Source organism: Salvelinus alpinus, chromosome 26 (assembly GCF_045679555.1).
Source record: "Salvelinus alpinus chromosome 26, SLU_Salpinus.1, whole genome shotgun sequence".
NCBI lineage: Eukaryota > Metazoa > Chordata > Actinopteri > Salmoniformes > Salmonidae > Salvelinus > Salvelinus alpinus.
The window spans coordinates 45,129,967-45,149,006 of record NC_092111.1 but is presented as its reverse complement, the minus strand read 5'-3'; the positions used below and the strand labels follow the sequence as shown (position 1 = coordinate 45,149,006).

General features: G+C 46.5%; 1 protein-coding gene across 1 annotated transcript in view; it reads right to left on the bottom strand.

The window, feature by feature from the left end:
* The window catches only part of necab1 (N-terminal EF-hand calcium binding protein 1), a 106,898-nt gene that overhangs the window by 10,396 nt on the left and 77,462 nt on the right, over positions 1-19,040 (bottom strand). The window contains exons 7-9 of the mRNA XM_071369063.1: positions 12,457-12,578; positions 11,432-11,508; positions 10,993-11,046 (exon numbers count right to left, since the gene is read on the bottom strand). Of these exons, the coding sequence (XP_071225164.1) occupies positions 10,993-11,046; positions 11,432-11,508; positions 12,457-12,578 (253 nt within the window). The remainder of the gene's footprint in view (positions 1-10,992; positions 11,047-11,431; positions 11,509-12,456; positions 12,579-19,040) is intronic.

Below are 19,040 nucleotides of genomic sequence, written 5' to 3'. Positions count from 1 at the left end.
GGACAGAGGACAGACAGGACAGGGGACAGACAGGGCAGGGGACAGAGGACAGGGGACAGACAGGGCAGGGGACAGAGGACAGAGGACAGGGGACAGAGGACAGAGTATATTAGACAGGGGTGTGAGGGAAGCCATCTGGGAGGGAGTAGGCTTCCTCCTCGGCTGTCACTAAGGACACAGACCTTCAGCTGAGGGTAGTAGGATCATGGGACTTATTATCCTTACATATCCTCTGTGAAAGGTTTAACCCATAGAAATACAACCACTAGAATGGCCATAGCCCTTACAGACCCATTACAGACCTATTGCCTTGAATGAAGACACCCATTCTAGTGATTCTATTTCAATGGTTTACCCTCTATGCACTAGTTAAATTGCAGCACAGTAATTGGGGATTGGTAGGATCAGGTGTTGTGAAAGTAGCTGCATCATCGGCCTGCCACCCCGGGGGTAAAGGTGCCAGCGGTGCCCCGATGCCAGCAACATAACAACACAAAAACAACACATAAATAACAACATAACAACACAAACAACAACATAACAACAACAACATAACAACAACATAACAACACATAAACAACAACATAACAACACATAAACAACAACATAACAACACATAAACAACAACATAACAACACATAAACAACAACATAACAACACATAAACAACAACATAACAACACATAAATAACAACAACATAACAACACATAAACAACAACATAACAACACATAAACAACAACATAACAACACATAAACAACAACATAACATCATAACAACACATAAACAACAACATAACAACATATAAACAACAACATAACAACACACAAACAACAACATAACAACACACAAACAACATATAAACAACAACATAACAACACATAAACAACAACATAACAACACATAAATAACAACATAACAAAACAAACAACAACATAACAACACATAAACAACAACAAAACAACACATAAACAACAACATAACAACACATAAACAACAACATAACAACACATAAATAACAACATATCACAAACAACAACATAACAACACATAAACAACGACATAACAACACATAAACAACAACATAACAACACATAAACAACAACATAACACATAAATAACAACATAACAACACATAAACAACAACATAAACAACAACATAACAACACTTAAACAACATAACACAAACAACAACATACCAACACATAAACAGCAACATAACAACAACAAATAAACAACATAACAACACAAACAACAACATAAACAACAACATAACAACATATAAATAACAACATAACAACACGTAAACAACAACATAAACAACAACATAACAACACTTAAACAACATAACACAAACAACAACATACCAACACATAAACAGCAACATAACAACATATAAATAACAACATAACACAAACAACAACATACCAACACATAAACAACAACAAATAAACAAATAAACAACACAAACAACAACATAACAACACATAAACAACAACATAACAACATATAAACAACAACATAACAACACATAAACAACAACATAACAATACATAAACAACAACATAACAACATATAAACAACAAAATAACAACATATAAACAACAACATAACAACACATAAAGAACAACATAACAACACATAAACAACAACATAACAACATATAAACAACAACATAACAACACATAAACAACAACATAACAACACATAAACAACAACATAACAACACATAAACAACAAAATAACAACACATAAATAACAACATAACAACACATAAACAACAACATAACAACACATAAATTACAACATAACAACACATAAACAACAACATAACAACACTTAAACAACAACATAACAACACTTAAACAACAACATAACACAAACAACAACATAACAACACATAAACAACAACATAACAACATATAAATAACAACATAACAACACATAAATAACAACATAACACATAAATAACAACATAACAACAAATAAACAACAACATAACAACACATAAACAACAACATAACAACACATAAATAACAACATAACAACACATAAACAACAACATAACAACATATAAATTACAACATAACAACACATAAACAACAACATAACACATAAATAACAACATAACAACAACATAACAACATATAAACAACAACATAACAACATATAAATAACAACATAACAACACATAAATAACAACATAACAACAAATAAACAACAACACATGAACAACAACATAACACATAAACAACACCATAACAACAAATAAACAACAACAACATAACACATAAACAACACCAAAACAACAAAAAACAACAACATAACACATAAACAGATATGGGATAATAATAGCTCATATTATCCCTCAGTGGTGCATGCTTAGTCCCCTCCTGTGCTCCCTGTTCCCCCATGACTGCACGGCCAAACACGACTCCAACACCATCATTAAGTTTGCTGATGACACAACAGTGGTAGGCCTGATCACCGACAACGATGAGACAGCCTATAGGGAGGTCAGAAACTTGGCCGTGTGGTGCCATGACAACAACCTCTCCCACAACGTGATCAAGACAAAGGAGATGATTGTGGACTACAGGAAAAGGAGGACCGACCACGCCCCCATTCTCATCGACGGGGCTGTAGTGGAGCAGGTTGAGAGCGTCAAGTTCCTTGGCGTCCACATCACCAACAAACTAGAATGGTCCAATCACACCAAGACAGTCGTGAAGAGAGCACGACAAAGCCTAATCCCCCTCGGGAAACTAAAAAGATTTGTCATGGGTCCTCAGATCCTCAAAAGGTTTTACAGATGCACCATCGAGAGCATCCTGACGGGTTGCATCACTACCTGGTATGGCAACTGCTCGGCATACGACCTCAAGGCACTACAGAGGGTAGTGCGTACGGCCCAGTACATCACCGGGGCCAAGCTGCCTACCATCCAGGACCTCTATACCAGGTGGTGTCAGAGGAAGGCCCTAAAAATTGTCAAAGACTCCAGCCACCCAGTCATAGATTGTTCTCTCTGCTACCACATGGCAAGCGGTACCGGAGAGTCAAGTCTAGGTCCAAGAGGCTTCTAAACAGCTTCTACCTCCAAGCCATAAGACTCCTGAACATCTAGTCAAATGGCTACACCCCCTACGCTGCAGCTACTCTCCTGTTCTCATCTATGCATAGCCACTTTAATAACTCTATCTATACATAAAGTAGTGCACTACCAGGGTCCATTCCATAAAGTAGTGTACTACCAGGGTCCATGGTCTAAAGTAGTGCACTACCAGTGTCCATTCCATAAAGTAGTGCACTACCAGGGTCCATTCCATAAAGTAGTGTACTACCAGGGTCCCTGGTCTAAAGTAGTGTACTACCAGGGTCCATTCCATAAAGTAGTGTACTACCAGGGTCCATGGTCTAAAGTAGTGCACTACCAGTGTCCATTCCATAAAGTAGTGCACTACCAGGGTCCCTGGTCTAAAGTAGTGTACTACCAGGGTCCATTCCATAAAGTAGTGTACTACCAGGGTCCATTCCATAAAGTAGTGCACTACCAGGGTCCCTGGTCTAAAGTAGTGCACTACCAGGGTCCCTGGCCTAAAGTAGTGCACTACCAGGGTCCCTGGTCTAAGGTATTGTACTACCAGGGTCCCTGGTCTAAAGTAGTGTACTACCAGGGTCCATGGTCTAAAGTAGTGTACTACCAGGGTCCCTGGTCTAAAGTAGTGCACTACCAGGGTCCATTCCATAAAGTAGTGCACTACCAGGGTCCCTGGTCTAAAGTAGTGCACTACCAGGGTCCCTGGTCTAAAGTAGTGTACTACCAGGGTCCCTGGTCTAAAGTAGTGCACTACCAGGGTCCATGGTCTAAAGTAGTGCACTAACCAGGGTCCCTGGTCTAAAGTAGTGTACTACCAGGGTCCCTGGTCTAAAGTAGTGTACTACCAGGGTCCCTGGTCTAAAGTAGTGTACTACCAGGGTCCCTGGTCTAAAGTAGTGCACTACCAGGGTCCCTGGTCTAAAGTAGTGCACTACCAGGGTCCCTGGCCTAAAGTAGTGCACTACCAGGGTCCCTGGTCTAAAGTAGTGTACTACCAGGGTCCCTGGTCTAAAGTAGTGTACTACCAGGGTCCATGGTCTAAAGTAGTGTACTACCAGGGTCCCTGGTCTAAAGTAGTGCACTACCAGGGTCCATTCCATAAAGTAGTGCACTACCAGGGTCCCTGGTCTAAAGTAGTGCACTACCAGGGTCCCTGGTCTAAAGTAGTGTACTACCAGGGTCCCTGGTCTAAAGTAGTGCACTACCAGGGTCCATGGTCTAAAGTAGTGCACTAACCAGGGTCCCTGGTCTAAAGTAGTGTACTACCAGGGTCCCTGGTCTAAAGTAGTGTACTACCAGGGTCCCTGGTCTAAAGTAGTGTACTACCAGGGTCCCTGGTCTAAAGTAGTGCACTACCAGGGTCCCTGGTCTAAAGTAGTGCACTACCAGGGTCTAAAGTAGTGTACTACCAGAGTCCCTGGTCTAAAGTAGTGTACTACCAGGGTCCCTGGTCTAAAGTAGTGCACTACCAGGGTACCTGGTCTAAAGTAGTGCACTACCAGGGTCCCTGGTCTAAAGTAGTGTACTACCAGGGTCCCTGGTCTAAAGTAGTGTACTACCAGGGTCCCTGGTCTAAAGTAGTGCACTACCAGGGTCCCTGGTCTAAAGTAGTGCACTAACCAGGGTCCCTGGTCTAAAGTAGTGCACTACCAGGGTCCCTGGTCTAAAGTAGTGCACTACCAGGGTCCCTGGTCTAAAGTACTGCACTACCAGGGTCCCTGGTCTAAAGTAGTGTACTACCAGGGTCCCTGGTCTAAAGTAGTGCACTACCAGGGTACCTGGTCTAAAGTAGTGCACTACCAGGGTCCCTGGTCTAAAGTAGTGTACTACCAGGGTCCCTGGTCTAAAGTAGTGTACTACCAGGGTCCCTGGTCTAAAGTAGTGCACTACCAGGGTCCATGGTCTAAAGTAGTGCACTAACCAGGGTCCCTGGTCTAAAGTAGTGTACTACCAGGGTCCCTGGTCTAAAGTAGTGTACTACCAGGGTCCCTGGTCTAAAGTAGTGCACTACCAGGGTCCATTCCATAAAGTAGTGCACTACCAGGGTCCCTGGTCTAAAGTAGTGCACTACCAGGGTCCCTGGTCTAAAGTAGTGCACTACCAGGGTCCCTGGTCTAAAGTAGTGAACTACCAGGGTCCATTCCATAAAGTAGTGCACTACCAGGGTCCCTGGTCTAAAGTAGTGTTCTACCAGGGTCCATTCCATAAAGTAGTGTACTACCAGGGTCCCTGGTCTAAAGTAGTGTACTACCAGGGTCCCTGGTCTAAAGTAGTGAACTACCAGGGTCCATTCCATAAAGTAGTGTACTACCAGGGTCCCTGGTCTAAAGTAGTGTACTACCAGGGTCCCTGGTCTAAAGTAGTGTACTACCAGGGTCCCTGGTCTAAAGTAGTGCACTACCAGGGTCACTGGTCTAAAGTAGTGCACTACCAGGGTCTAAAGTAGTGTACTACCAGGTCCCCTGGTCTAAAGTAGTGCACCAACCAGGGTCCCTGGTCTAAAGTAGTGCACTACCAGGGTCCCTGGTCTAAAGTAGTGTACTACCAGGGTCTAAAGTAGTGCACTACCAGGGTCCCTGGTCTAAAGTAGTGCACTACCAGGGTCCCTGGTCTAAAGTAGTGTACTAACCAGGGTCCCTGGTCTAAAGTAGTGTACTACCAGGGTCCCTGGTCTAAAGTAGTGTACTACCAGGGTCCCTGGTCTAAAGTAGTGTACTACCAGGGTCCCTGGTCTAAAGTAGTGTACTACCAGGGTCCATGGTCTAAAGTAGTGTACTACCAGGGTCCCTGGTCTAAAGTAGTGCACTACCAGGGTCCATTCCATAAAGTAGTGCACTACCAGGGTCCCTGGTCTAAAGTAGTGCACTACCAGGGTCCCTGGTCTAAAGTAGTGTACTACCAGGGTCCCTGGTCTAAAGTAGTGCACTACCAGGGTCCATGGTCTAAAGTAGTGCACTAACCAGGGTCCCTGGTCTAAAGTAGTGTACTACCAGGGTCCCTGGTCTAAAGTAGTGTACTACCAGGGTCCCTGGTCTAAAGTAGTGCACTACCAGGGTCCATTCCATAAAGTAGTGCACTACCAGGGTCCCTGGTCTAAAGTAGTGCATTACCAGGGTCCCTGGTCTAAAGTAGTGAACTACCAGGGTCCATTCCATAAAGTAGTGCACTACCAGGGTCCCTGGTCTAAAGTAGTGTTCTACCAGGGTCCATTCCATAAAGTAGTGTACTACCAGGGTCCCTGGTCTAAAGTAGTGTACTACCAGGGTCCATTCCATAAAGTAGTGTACTACCAGGGTCCATTCCATAAAGTAGTGTACTACCAGGGTCCCTGGTCTAAAGTAGTGTACTACCAGGGTCCCTGGACTAAAGTAGTGAACTACCAGGGTCCATTCCATAAAGTAGTGTACTACCAGGGTCCCTGGTCTAAAGTAGTGTACTACCAGGGTCCCTGGTCTAAAGTAGTGTACTACCAGGGTCCCTGGTCTAAAGTAGTGCACTACCAGGGTCCCTGGTCTAAAGTAGTGCACTACCAGGGTCTAAAGTAGTGTACTACCAGAGTCCCTGGTCTAAAGTAGTGTACTACCAGGGTCCCTGGTCTAAAGTAGTGCACTACCAGGGTACCTGGTCTAAAGTAGTGCACTACCAGGGTCCCTGGTCTAAAGTAGTGTACTACCAGGGTCCCTGGTCTAAAGTAGTGTACTACCAGGGTCCCTGGTCTAAAGTAGTGCACTACCAGGGTCCCTGGTCTAAAGTAGTGCACTAACCAGGGTCCCTGGTCTAAAGTAGTGCACTACCAGGGTCCCTGGTCTAAAGTAGTGCACTACCAGGGTCCCTGGTCTAAAGTACTGCACTACCAGGGTCCCTGGTCTAAAGTAGTGTACTACCAGGGTCCCTGGTCTAAAGTAGTGCACTACCAGGGTACCTGGTCTAAAGTAGTGCACTACCAGGGTCCCTGGTCTAAAGTAGTGTACTACCAGGGTCCCTGGTCTAAAGTAGTGTACTACCAGGGTCCCTGGTCTAAAGTAGTGCACTACCAGGGTCCATGGTCTAAAGTAGTGCACTAACCAGGGTCCCTGGTCTAAAGTAGTGTACTACCAGGGTCCCTGGTCTAAAGTAGTGTACTACCAGGGTCCCTGGTCTAAAGTAGTGCACTACCAGGGTCCATTCCATAAAGTAGTGCACTACCAGGGTCCCTGGTCTAAAGTAGTGCACTACCAGGGTCCCTGGTCTAAAGTAGTGCACTACCAGGGTCCCTGGTCTAAAGTAGTGAACTACCAGGGTCCATTCCATAAAGTAGTGCACTACCAGGGTCCCTGGTCTAAAGTAGTGTTCTACCAGGGTCCATTCCATAAAGTAGTGTACTACCAGGGTCCCTGGTCTAAAGTAGTGTACTACCAGGGTCCCTGGTCTAAAGTAGTGAACTACCAGGGTCCATTCCATAAAGTAGTGTACTACCAGGGTCCCTGGTCTAAAGTAGTGTACTACCAGGGTCCCTGGTCTAAAGTAGTGTACTACCAGGGTCCCTGGTCTAAAGTAGTGCACTACCAGGGTCACTGGTCTAAAGTAGTGCACTACCAGGGTCTAAAGTAGTGTACTACCAGGTCCCCTGGTCTAAAGTAGTGCACCAACCAGGGTCCCTGGTCTAAAGTAGTGCACTACCAGGGTCCCTGGTCTAAAGTAGTGTACTACCAGGGTCTAAAGTAGTGCACTACCAGGGTCCCTGGTCTAAAGTAGTGCACTACCAGGGTCCCTGGTCTAAAGTAGTGTACTAACCAGGGTCCCTGGTCTAAAGTAGTGTACTACCAGGGTCCCTGGTCTAAAGTAGTGCACTAACCAGGGTCCCTGGTCTAAAGTAGTGCACTACCAGGGTCCCTGGTCTAAAGTAGTGTACTACCAGGGTCCCTGGTCTAAAGTAGTGCACTACCAGGGTCCCTGGTCTAAAGTAGTGCACTAACCAGGGTCCCTGGTCTAAAGTACTGCACTACCAGGGTCCCTGGTCTAAAGTAGTGTACTACCAGGGTCCCTGGTCTAAAGTACTGCACTACCAGGGTCCCTGGTCTAAAGTAGTGCACTAAATAGGGGATAGGGTTCCATTTGGGGCATAACCAGTCTGTTGTTGAAAGAGGCAGGGTTTGTTGACAGCAGCAGAAGGGGCTGATGGGTACAGTAAGTGAAAGCTTTCTCCCCTGGGTCACCAGTGACCTCTGAGCTGGTTCTGTACTAATACAACGCCCTTTAACCGTGTCTCTCTCTCCTCTACAGGCTAACTGGATCCAGCATGGCTCACAAACAGACTCACACAAGGCTCAGAGTCAAAGTCCTATGCATTATGTCATGACAAACTACATATGTGACGAATATTCACTGTTTCACCGTAAAATATTGAACAAATAGCAATATAATTGGTTTCCACATATGATCTTTTGCTGTGTTTATAGTGGTTGGTTTCCACATATGATCTGGGGACGGTGAGCCTGACGACACATCAATGTGTGAAGGTGTGAGGCTGATAACACGGCTCCATTCAAAATGGCGACTTATTCCCTTTATAGTGCACTACATTCGTTTAAATCCAAGTCAAGCAGGGAACACACACACACACACACACACACACACACACACACACACACACACACACACACACACACACACACACACACACACACACACACACACACACACACACACACACACACACACACACACACACACACACACACACACACACACACACAGTAGTAGCTCAATGTTATCCACATATGCTTTGCTTTCTACACCAAAAAGTCCAAAAAAGCGAGATAAACGACTCAGAAAGACGCAGGGAAAAACTACTTGAAGACAAGTTTCAGCCCCACTGTTTCCTTGACAACCATCTGCAGCTGATTCTGGATGTTCCAGGTCTTCTCTTCTGCCATGACAACAAACAGACAGACAGAAAGACATACCAGACAGACAGACCAGACAGACCAGACAGACCAGACAGACCAGACAGACAGACAGACAGACAGACAGACAGACAGACAGACAGACAGACAGACAGACAGACAGACAGACAGACAAGACAGACAGACAGACAGACAGACAGACAGACAGACAGACAGACAGACAGACAGACAGACAGACAGACAGACAGACAGACAGACAGACAGACAGACAGACAGACAGACAGACCAGACAGACAGACATACAGACCAGACAGACAGACCAGACAGACCAGACAGACAAGACAGACATACCAGACAGACAGACAGACCAGACCAGACAGACAGACCAGACAGACATACCAGACAGACAGACAGACCAGACAGACAGACCAGACAGACCAGACCAGACAGACATACCAGACAGACCAGACATACCAGACAGACAGACCAGACCAGACCAGACAGACATACCAGACATACCAGACAGACCAGACAGACCAGACAGACAGACAGATCAGACAGACCAGACCAGCCAGACAGACCAGACAGACCAGACAGACCAGACAGACAGACAGACAGACAGACAGACAGACAGACAGACAGACAGACAGACAGACAGACAGACAGACCAGACAGACAAGACAGACAGACCAGACCAGACCAGACAGACAAGACAGACAGACCAGCCAGACATACCAGACAGACCAGACAGACCAGACAGACAGACAGACCAGACAGACAAACAGATCAGACAGACCAGACCAGACAGACATACCAGACATACCAGACAGACCAGACAGACCAGACAGACCAGACAGACAGACAGATCAGACAGACCAGACCAGCCAGACAGACCAGACAGACCAGACAGACCAGACAGACAGACAGACAGACAGACAGACAGACAGACAGACAGACAGACAGACAGACAGACAGACAGACAGACAGACCAGACAGACAAGACAGACAGACCAGACCAGACCAGACAGACAAGACAGACAGACCAGCCAGACATACCAGACATACCAGACAGACCAGACAGACAGACAGACCAGACAGACAAACAGATCAGACAGACCAGACCAGCCAGACAGACTAGACAGACAGACCAGACAGACAGACCAGACCGACCAGACAGGACAGACCAGACAGACAGACCAGACAGACCAGACAGACCAGACCGACAGACCAGGCAGACAGAGAGACAGACCAGACAGACAGACAGACCAGACAAACAGACCAGACCAGACAGACCAGACAGACAGACCAGACAGATCAGACCAGACAGACCAGACAGATCAGACCAGACAGACCAGACAGACATACAGACAGACCAGACAGACCAGACAGACAGACCAGACAGACAGACCAGACTGACCAGACAGACAAGACTGAACAGGGTGATAGACAGAACACAGTGACAGAACGAACAGGGCGACAGACAGAACACAGTGACAGAACGAACAGGGCGACAGACAGAACACAGCGACAGACAGAACAGGGCGACAGACAGAACAGGGCGACAGACAGAACACAGTGACAGAAAGAACAGGGTGACAGAAAGAACACAGTGACAGAAAGAACAGGGCGACAGACAGAACAGGGCGACAGACAGAACAGGGCGACAGACAGAACAGGGCGACAGAAAGAACAGGGCGACAGACAGAACAGGGCGACAGACAGAACAGGGCGACAGAAAGAACAGGGCGACAGACAGAACACAGTGACAGAAAGAACAGGGTGACAGACAGAACAGGGCGACAGAAAGAACAGGGCGACAGACAGAACACAGTGACAGAAAGAACAGGGTGACAGACAGAACAGGGCGACAGAAAGAACAGGGCGACAGACAGAACAGGGCGACAGACAGAACACAGCGACAGAACGAACAGGGCGACAGACAGCACACGGTGACAGAATGAACAGGGCGACAGACAGCGAGAGGTAATACTAATAGTTGATAAGTTACTGATTTGGTTATTCCTTCCAACACCTCCTCTTCAACTGGCTCCATACGAACCTCCTGGAAGAAACCGGAGACTCAGTCAGTGTGTGTGTGTTTGTGTGTAGTATGCCTTGCTAAGAAATACTTCAGTAATTTACATGTTTACTGCACTGTGTGACTCATACAAGTCAGTGACCAGTGAGAGAATTATAGAGAGATGGAGAGAGTTATAAAGAGATGGAGAGAGTTATACAGAGATGGAGAGAGTTATAAAGAGATGGAGAGAGTTATAAAGAGATGGAGAGAGTTATAAAGAGATGGAGAGAGTTATAAAGAGATGGAGAGAGTTATAAAGAGATGGAGAGAGTTATAAAGAGATGGAGAGAGTTATAAAGATAAGGATATTGAGGGAATAAAACCAGAGCGAGAGGATGGAATAGGGCGCTGTATATTTTCCATGTACCTTTTTCTCTAGCCGGTCAATAAGCTTCTGGAGTCTGTTGACCTGAGTCATCCATTGGTTGTCCTCGTCATACAGACCTGGCAGAGTGGGAGCAGAACACACCCACAATGCATTGGCACATTTCCTCTGACCTGGGGTAATCGAATGTAACTCAACTCAGTTGGAATAGAATAATGCTGAATAGGCTGTGTGTGCGTGTCCATATGTCCGTGTGCGTGTCCATATGTCCGTGTGTTGGTCCTACAGTATACCAGTCAGACTGAGTCACCAGCTGGTCCTGCAGTATACCAGTCAGACTGAGTCACCAGCTGGTCCTACAGTATACCAGTCAGACTGAGTCACCAGCTGGTCCTACAGTATACCAGTCATACTGAGTCACCAGCTGGTCCTGCAGTATACCAGTCATACTGAGTCACCAGCTGGTCCTACAGTATACCAGTCAGATTGAGTCACCAGCTGGTCCTACAGTATACCAGTCAGACTGAGTCACCAGCTGGTCCTACAGTATACCAGTCAGACTGAGTCACCAGCTGGTCTGCAGTATACCAGTCATACTGAGTCACCAGCTGGTCCTGCAGTATACCAGTCAGACTGAGTCACCAGCCCGTCCTGCAGTATACCAGTCAGACTGAGTCACCAGCTGGTCCTGCAGTATACCAGTCAGACTGAGTCACCAGCTGGTCCTACAGTATACCAGTCAGACTGAGTCACCAGCTGGTCCTACAGTATACCAGTCAGACTGAGTCACCAGCTGGTCCTGCAGTATACCAGTCATACTGAGTCACCAGCTGGTCCTGCAGTATACCAGTCAGACTGAGTCACCAGCTGGTCTTGCAGTATACCAGTCAGACTGAGTCACCAGCTGGTCCTGCAGTATACCAGTCAGACTGAGTCACAAACTGTGTGTGTGTGTGTGTGTGTGTGTGTGTGTGTGTGTGTGTGTGTGTGTGTGTGTGTGTGTGTGTGTGTGTGTGTGTGTGTGTGTGTGTGTGTGTGTGTGTGTGTGTGTGTGTGTGTGTGTGTACCTGAGTTGACCAGGCTGAGTAGCGGGTTGTTAGGAGACAGACTGTTGTTTCTTTGAAGCCTTCGGTTGGATCTTCTCCCTGACCACTGGACGGACAGCACATCAGGCTTCACTGGGCCTCGTCTGGGGAACACACACAGGGAGAGGCAAGTCAGGAACCTTTCCCTGATACCACCCAAAGATATACAGTATATGCACACACACACGCAGGCACACACACACACAGCTCTCGGCTGTCTACGACATCATGGGAGGTGAAAGCATAACAGTCCTGAGTTAGCACTGCCAAAGGGAAACGGACTGGATTAACACTGCCAAAGGGGACAGTCCTGGATTAACACTGCCAAAGGGAAACAACCTGGATTAACACTGCCAAAGGGAAACAACCTGGATTAACACTGCCAAAGGGAAACAACCTGGATTAACACTGCCAAAGAGAAACAACCTGGATTAACACTGCCAAAGGGAAACAACCTGGATTAACACTGCCAAAGAGAAACAACCTGGATTAACACTGCCAAAGGGAAACAACCTGGATTAACACTGCCAAAGGGAAACAACCTGGATTAACACTGCCAAAGGGAAACAACCTGGATTAGCACTGCCAAAGGGAAACAACCTGGATTAACACTGCCAAAGGGAACAGTCCTGGATTAACACTGCCAAAGGGAAACAACATGGATTAACACTGCCAAAGGGAAACAACCTGGACTAACACTGCCAAAGGGGACAGTCCTGGATTAACACTGCCAAAGGGAACAGTCCTGGACTAACACTGCCAAAGGGAACAGTCCTGGATTAACACTGCCAAAGGGAACAGTCCTGGACTAACACTGCCAAAGGGAACAGTCCTGGATTAACACTGCCAAAGGGAACAGTCCTGGATTAACACTGCCAAAGGGAACAGTCCTGGATTAACACTGCCAAAGGGAACAGTCCTGGACTAACACTGCCAAAGGGAACAGTCCTGGATTAACACTGCCAAATGGAACAGTCCTGGACTAACACTGCCAAAGGGAAACAACCTGGATTAACACTGCCAAAGGGAACAGTCCTGGACTAACACTGCCAAAGGGAACAGTCCTGGATTAACACTGCCAAAGGGAACAGTCCTGGATTAACACTGCCAAAGGGGACAGTCCTGGATTAACACTGCCAAAGGGAACAGTCCTGGATTAACACTGCCAAAGGGAACAGTCCTGGACTAACACTGCCAAAGGGAACAGTCCTGGATTAACACTGCCAAAGGGAACAGTCCTGGACTAACACTGCCAAAGGGAACAGTCCTGGATTAACACTGCCAAAGGGAACAGTCCTGGACTAACACTGCCAAAGGGAACAGTCCTGGATTAACACTGCCAAAGGGAACAGTCCTGGACTAACACTGCCAAAGGGAACAGTCCTGGATTAACACTGCCAAAGAGAACATCCTTGGATTAACACTGCCAAAGGGAAAAGTCCTGGACTAACACTGCCAAAGGGGACAGTCCTGGATTAACACTGCCAAAGGGAACAGTCCTGGATTAACACTGCCAAAGGGAACAGTCCTGGACTACCACTGCCAAAGGGAACAGTCCTGGATTAACACTGCCAAAGGGGACAGTCCTGGATTAACACTGCCAAAGGGAACAGTCCTGGATTAACACTGCCAAAGGGAACAGTCCTGGACTAACACTGCCAAAGGGGACAGTCCTGGATTAACACTGCCAAAGGGGACAGTCCTGGATTAACACTGCCAAAGGGGACAGTCCTGGATTAACACTGCCAAAGAGAACATCCTTGGATTAACACTGCCAAAGAGAAAAATAGCATTTTGGAGGGGAGGGATGGGATAGAGAGAGTGTCATAAATACATAACGTTATTTCACGATGCTCTTTGGCTGTATAAGAGAGCTGCCTCTGACGTCGGACAGACTGTGATTGGAAGGGTCACTCCGACAAAAGACTGTGATTGGACGCTCTCTCTGCACAAAACATCGTCCCTGGCCAATTACATTTTCTGAGATGAGTCTCTAGAAGCACAGGGACTGAGTCCCAAATGGCAACCTATTCCCTATATAGTTCTGACCAGTTCCCACAGGGCTCTACAGGAAATAGGGTGCCATTTGGGACAGAGTAGGGTCTCAGCCACCTGGCTAACTAACCTCAAACCCAGCCAGCAGTAAAAACATCCTCTAACTAGCCTCAAACCCAGCCAGCAGTAAAAACATCCTCTAACTAGCCTCAAACCCAGCCAGCAGTAAAAACATCCCCTAACTAGCCTCAAACCCAGCCAGCAGTAAAAACATCCCCTAACTAGCCTCAAACCCAGCCAGCAGTAAAAACATCCTCTAACTAGCCTCAAACCCAGCCAGCAGTAAAAACATCCTCTAACTAGCCTCAAACCCAGCCAGTAGTAAAACCATCCTCTAACTAGCCTTAAATAAACCCAGCCAGCAGTAAAAACATCCTCTAACTAGCCTCAAACCCAGCCAGCAGCAAACACATCCTCTAACTAGCCTCAAACCCAGCCAGCAGCAAACACATCCTCTAACTAGCCTCAAACCCAGCCAGCAGTAAAAACATCCTCTAACTAGCCTTAAATAAACCCAGCCAGCAGTAAAAACATCCTCTAACTAGCCTCAAACCCAGCCAGCAGCAAACACATCCTCTAACTAGCCTCAAACCCAGCCAGCAGTAAAAACATCCTCTAACTAGCCTCAAACCCAGCCAGCAGTAAAAACATCCTCTAACTAGCCTCAAACCCAGCCAGCAGTAAAAACATCCTCTAACTAGCCTCAAACCCAGCCAGCAGTAAAAACATCCCCTAACTAGCCTCAAACCCAGCCAGCAGTAAAAACATCCCCTAACTAGCCTCAAACCCAGCCAGCAGTAAAAACATCCTCTAACTAGCCTTAAATAAACCCAGCCAGCAGTAAAAACATCCTCTAACTAGCCTCAAACCCAGCCAGCAGTAAAAACATCCTCTAATTAGCCTCAAACCCAGCCAGCAGTAAAAACATCCCCTAACTAGCCTCAAACCCAGCCAGCAGTAAAAACCATCCTCTAACTAGCCTCAAACCCAGCCAGCAGTAAAAACATCCCCTAACTAGCCTCAAACCCAGACAGCAGTAAAAACATGCTCTAACTAGCCTCAAACCCAGCCAGCAGTAAAAACATCCTCTAACTAGCCTCAAACCCAGCCAGCAGTAAAAACATCCTCTAACTAGCCTCAAACCCAGCCAGCAGTAAAAACATCCTCTAACTAGCCTCAAACCCAGCCAGCAGCAAACACATCCTCTAACTAGCCTCAAACCCAGCCAGCAGTAAAAACATCCTCTAACTAGCCTCAAACCCAGCCAGCAGTAAAAACATCCTCTAACTAGCCTCAAACCCAGCCAGCAGTAAAAACATCCCCTAACTAGCCTCAAACCCAGCCAGCAGTAAAAACATCCTCTAACTAGCCTCGAACCCAGCCAGCAGTAAAAACATCCTCTAACTAGCCTTAAATAAACCCAGCCAGCAGTAAAAACATCCTCTAACTAGCCTCAAACCCAGCCAGCAGTAAAAACATCCCCTAACTAGCCTCAAACCCAGCCAGCAGTAAAAACATCCTCTAACTAGCCTCGAACCCAGCCAGCAGTAAAAACATCCTCTAACTAGCCTCAAACCCAGCCATCAGTAAAAACATCCCCTAACTAGCCTCAAACCCAGCCAGCAGTAAAAACATCCTCTAACTAGCCTCAAACCCAGCCAGCAGTAAAAACATCCTCTAACTAGCCTCAAACCCAGCCAGCAGTAAAAACATCCTCTAACTAGCCTCAAACCTAGCCAGCAGTAAAAACATCCTCTAACTAGCCTCAAACCCAGCCAGCAGCAAACACATCCTCTAACTAGCCTCAAACCCAGCCAGCAGTAAAAACATCCTCTAACTAGCCTCAAACCCAGCCAGCAGTAAAAACATCCCCTAACTAGCCTCAAACCCAGCCAGCAGTAAAAACATCCCCTAACTAGCTTCAAACCCAGCCAGCAGTAAAAACATCCTCTAACTAGCCTCAAACCCAGCCAGCAGTAAAAACATCCTCTAACTAGCCTCAAACCCAGCCAGCAGTAAAAACATCCTCTAACTAGCCTTAAATAAACCCAGCCAGCAGTAAAAACATCCTCTAACTAGCCTCAAACCCAGCCAGCAGTAAAAACATCCCCTAACTAGCCTCAAACCCAGCCAGCAGTAAAAACCATCCTCTAACTAGCCTCAAACCAAGCCAGCAGTAAAAACATCCCCTAACTAGCCTCAAACCCAGCCAGCAGTAAAAACATCCTCTAACTAGCCTCAAACCCAGCCAGCAGTAAAAACATCCTCTAACTAGCCTCGAACCCAGCCAGCAGTAAAAACATCCTCTAACTAGCCTTAAATAAACCCAGCCAGCAGTAAAAACATCCTCTAACTAGCCTCAAACCCAGCCAGCAGTAAAAACATCCCCTAACTAGCCTCAAACCCAGCCAGCAGTAAAAACATCCTCTAACTAGCCTCGAACCCAGCCAGCAGTAAAAACATCCTCTAACTAGCCTCAAACCCAGCCATCAGTAAAAACATCCCCTAACTAGCCTCAAACCCAGCCAGCAGTAAAAACATCCTCTAACTAGCCTCAAACCCAGCCAGCAGTAAAAACATCCTCTAACTAGCCTCAAACCCAGCCAGCAGTAAAAACATCCTCTAACTAGCCTCAAACCCAGCCAGCAGTAAAAACATCCTCTAACTAGCCTCAAACCCAGCCAGCAGTAAAAACATCCTCTAACTAGCCTCAAACCTAGCCAGCAGTAAAAACATCCTCTAACTAGCCTCAAACCCAGCCAGCAGCAAACACATCCTCTAACTAGCCTCAAACCCAGCCAGCAGTAAAAACATCCTCTAACTAGCCTCAAACCCAGCCAGCAGTAAAAACATCCCCTAACTAGCCTCAAACCCAGCCAGCAGTAAAAACATCCCCTAACTAGCCTCAAACCCAGCCAGCAGTAAAAACATCCTCTAACTAGCCTTAAATAAACCCAGCCAGCAGTAAAAACATCCTCTAACTAGCCTCAAACCCAGCCAGCAGTAAAAACATCCTCTAACTAGCCTTAAATAAACCCAGCCAGCAGTAAAAACATCCTCTAACTAGCCTTAAATAAACCCAGCCAGCTGTAAAAACATCCTCTAACTAGCCTCAAACCCAGCCAGCAGTAAAAACATCCTCTAACTAGCCTCAAACCCAGCCAGCAGTAAAAACATCCTCTAACTAGCCTCAAACCCAGCCAGCAGTAAAAACATCCTCTAACTAGCCTTAAATAAACCCAGCCAGCAGTAAAAACATCCTCTAACTAGCCTCAAACCCAGCCAGCAGTAAAAACATCCCCTAACTAGCCTCAAACCCAGCCAGCAGTAAAAACCATCCTCTAACTAGCCTCAAACCCAGCCAGCAGTAAAAACATCCCCTAACTAGCCTCAAACCCAGCCAGCAGTAAAAACATCCTCTAACTAGCCTCAAACCCAGCCAGCAGTAAAAACATCCTCTAACTAGCCTCAAACCCAGCCAGCAGTAAAAACATCCTCTAACTAGCCTCAAACCCAGCCAGCAGTAAAAACATCCTCTAACTAGCCTCAAACCCAGCCAGCAGCAAACACATCCTCTAACTAGCCTCAAACCCAGCCAGCAGTAAAAACATCCTCTAACTAGCCTCAAACCCAGCCAGCAGTAAAAACATCCCCTAACTAGCCTCAAACCCAGCCAGCAGTAAAAACATCCTCTAACTAGCCTCGAACCCAGCCAGCAGTAAAAACATCCTCTAACTAGCCTTAAATAAACCCAGCCAGCAGTAAAAACATCCTCTAACTAGCCTCAAACCCAGCCAGCAGTAAAAACATCCCCTAACTAGCCTCAAACCCAGCCAGCAGTAAAAACATCCTCTAACTAGCCTCGAACCCAGCCAGCAGTAAAAACATCCTCTAACTAGCCTCAAACCCAGCCAGCAGTAAAAACATCCTCTAACTAGCCTTAAAAACCCAGCCAGCAGTAAAAACATCCTCTAACTAGCCTCAAACCCAGCCAGCAGTAAATACATCCTCTAACTAGCGTCAAACCCAGCCAGCAGTAAAACCATCCTCTAACTAGCCTCAAACCCAGCCAGCTGTAAAAACATCCTCTAACTAGCCTCAAACCCAGCCAGCAGTAAAAACATCCTCTAACTAGCCGTAAACCCAGCCAGCAGTAAAAACCATCCTCTAACTAGCCTCAAACCCAGCCAGCAGTAAAAACATCCCCTAACTAGCCTCAAACCCAGCCAGCAGTAAAAACATCCTCTAACTAGCCTCAAACCCAGCCAGCAGTAAAAACCATCCTCTAACTAGCCTCAAACCCAGCCAGCAGTAAACACATCCTCTAACTAGCCTCAAACCCAGCCAGCAGTAAAAACCATCCTCTAACTAGCCTCAAACCCAGCCAGCAGCAAACACATCCTCTGACTAGCCTCAAACCCAGCCAGCAGTAAAAACATCCCCTAACTAGCCTCAAACCCAGCCAGCAGTAAAAACATCCTCTAACTAGCCTCAAACCCAGCCAGCAGTAA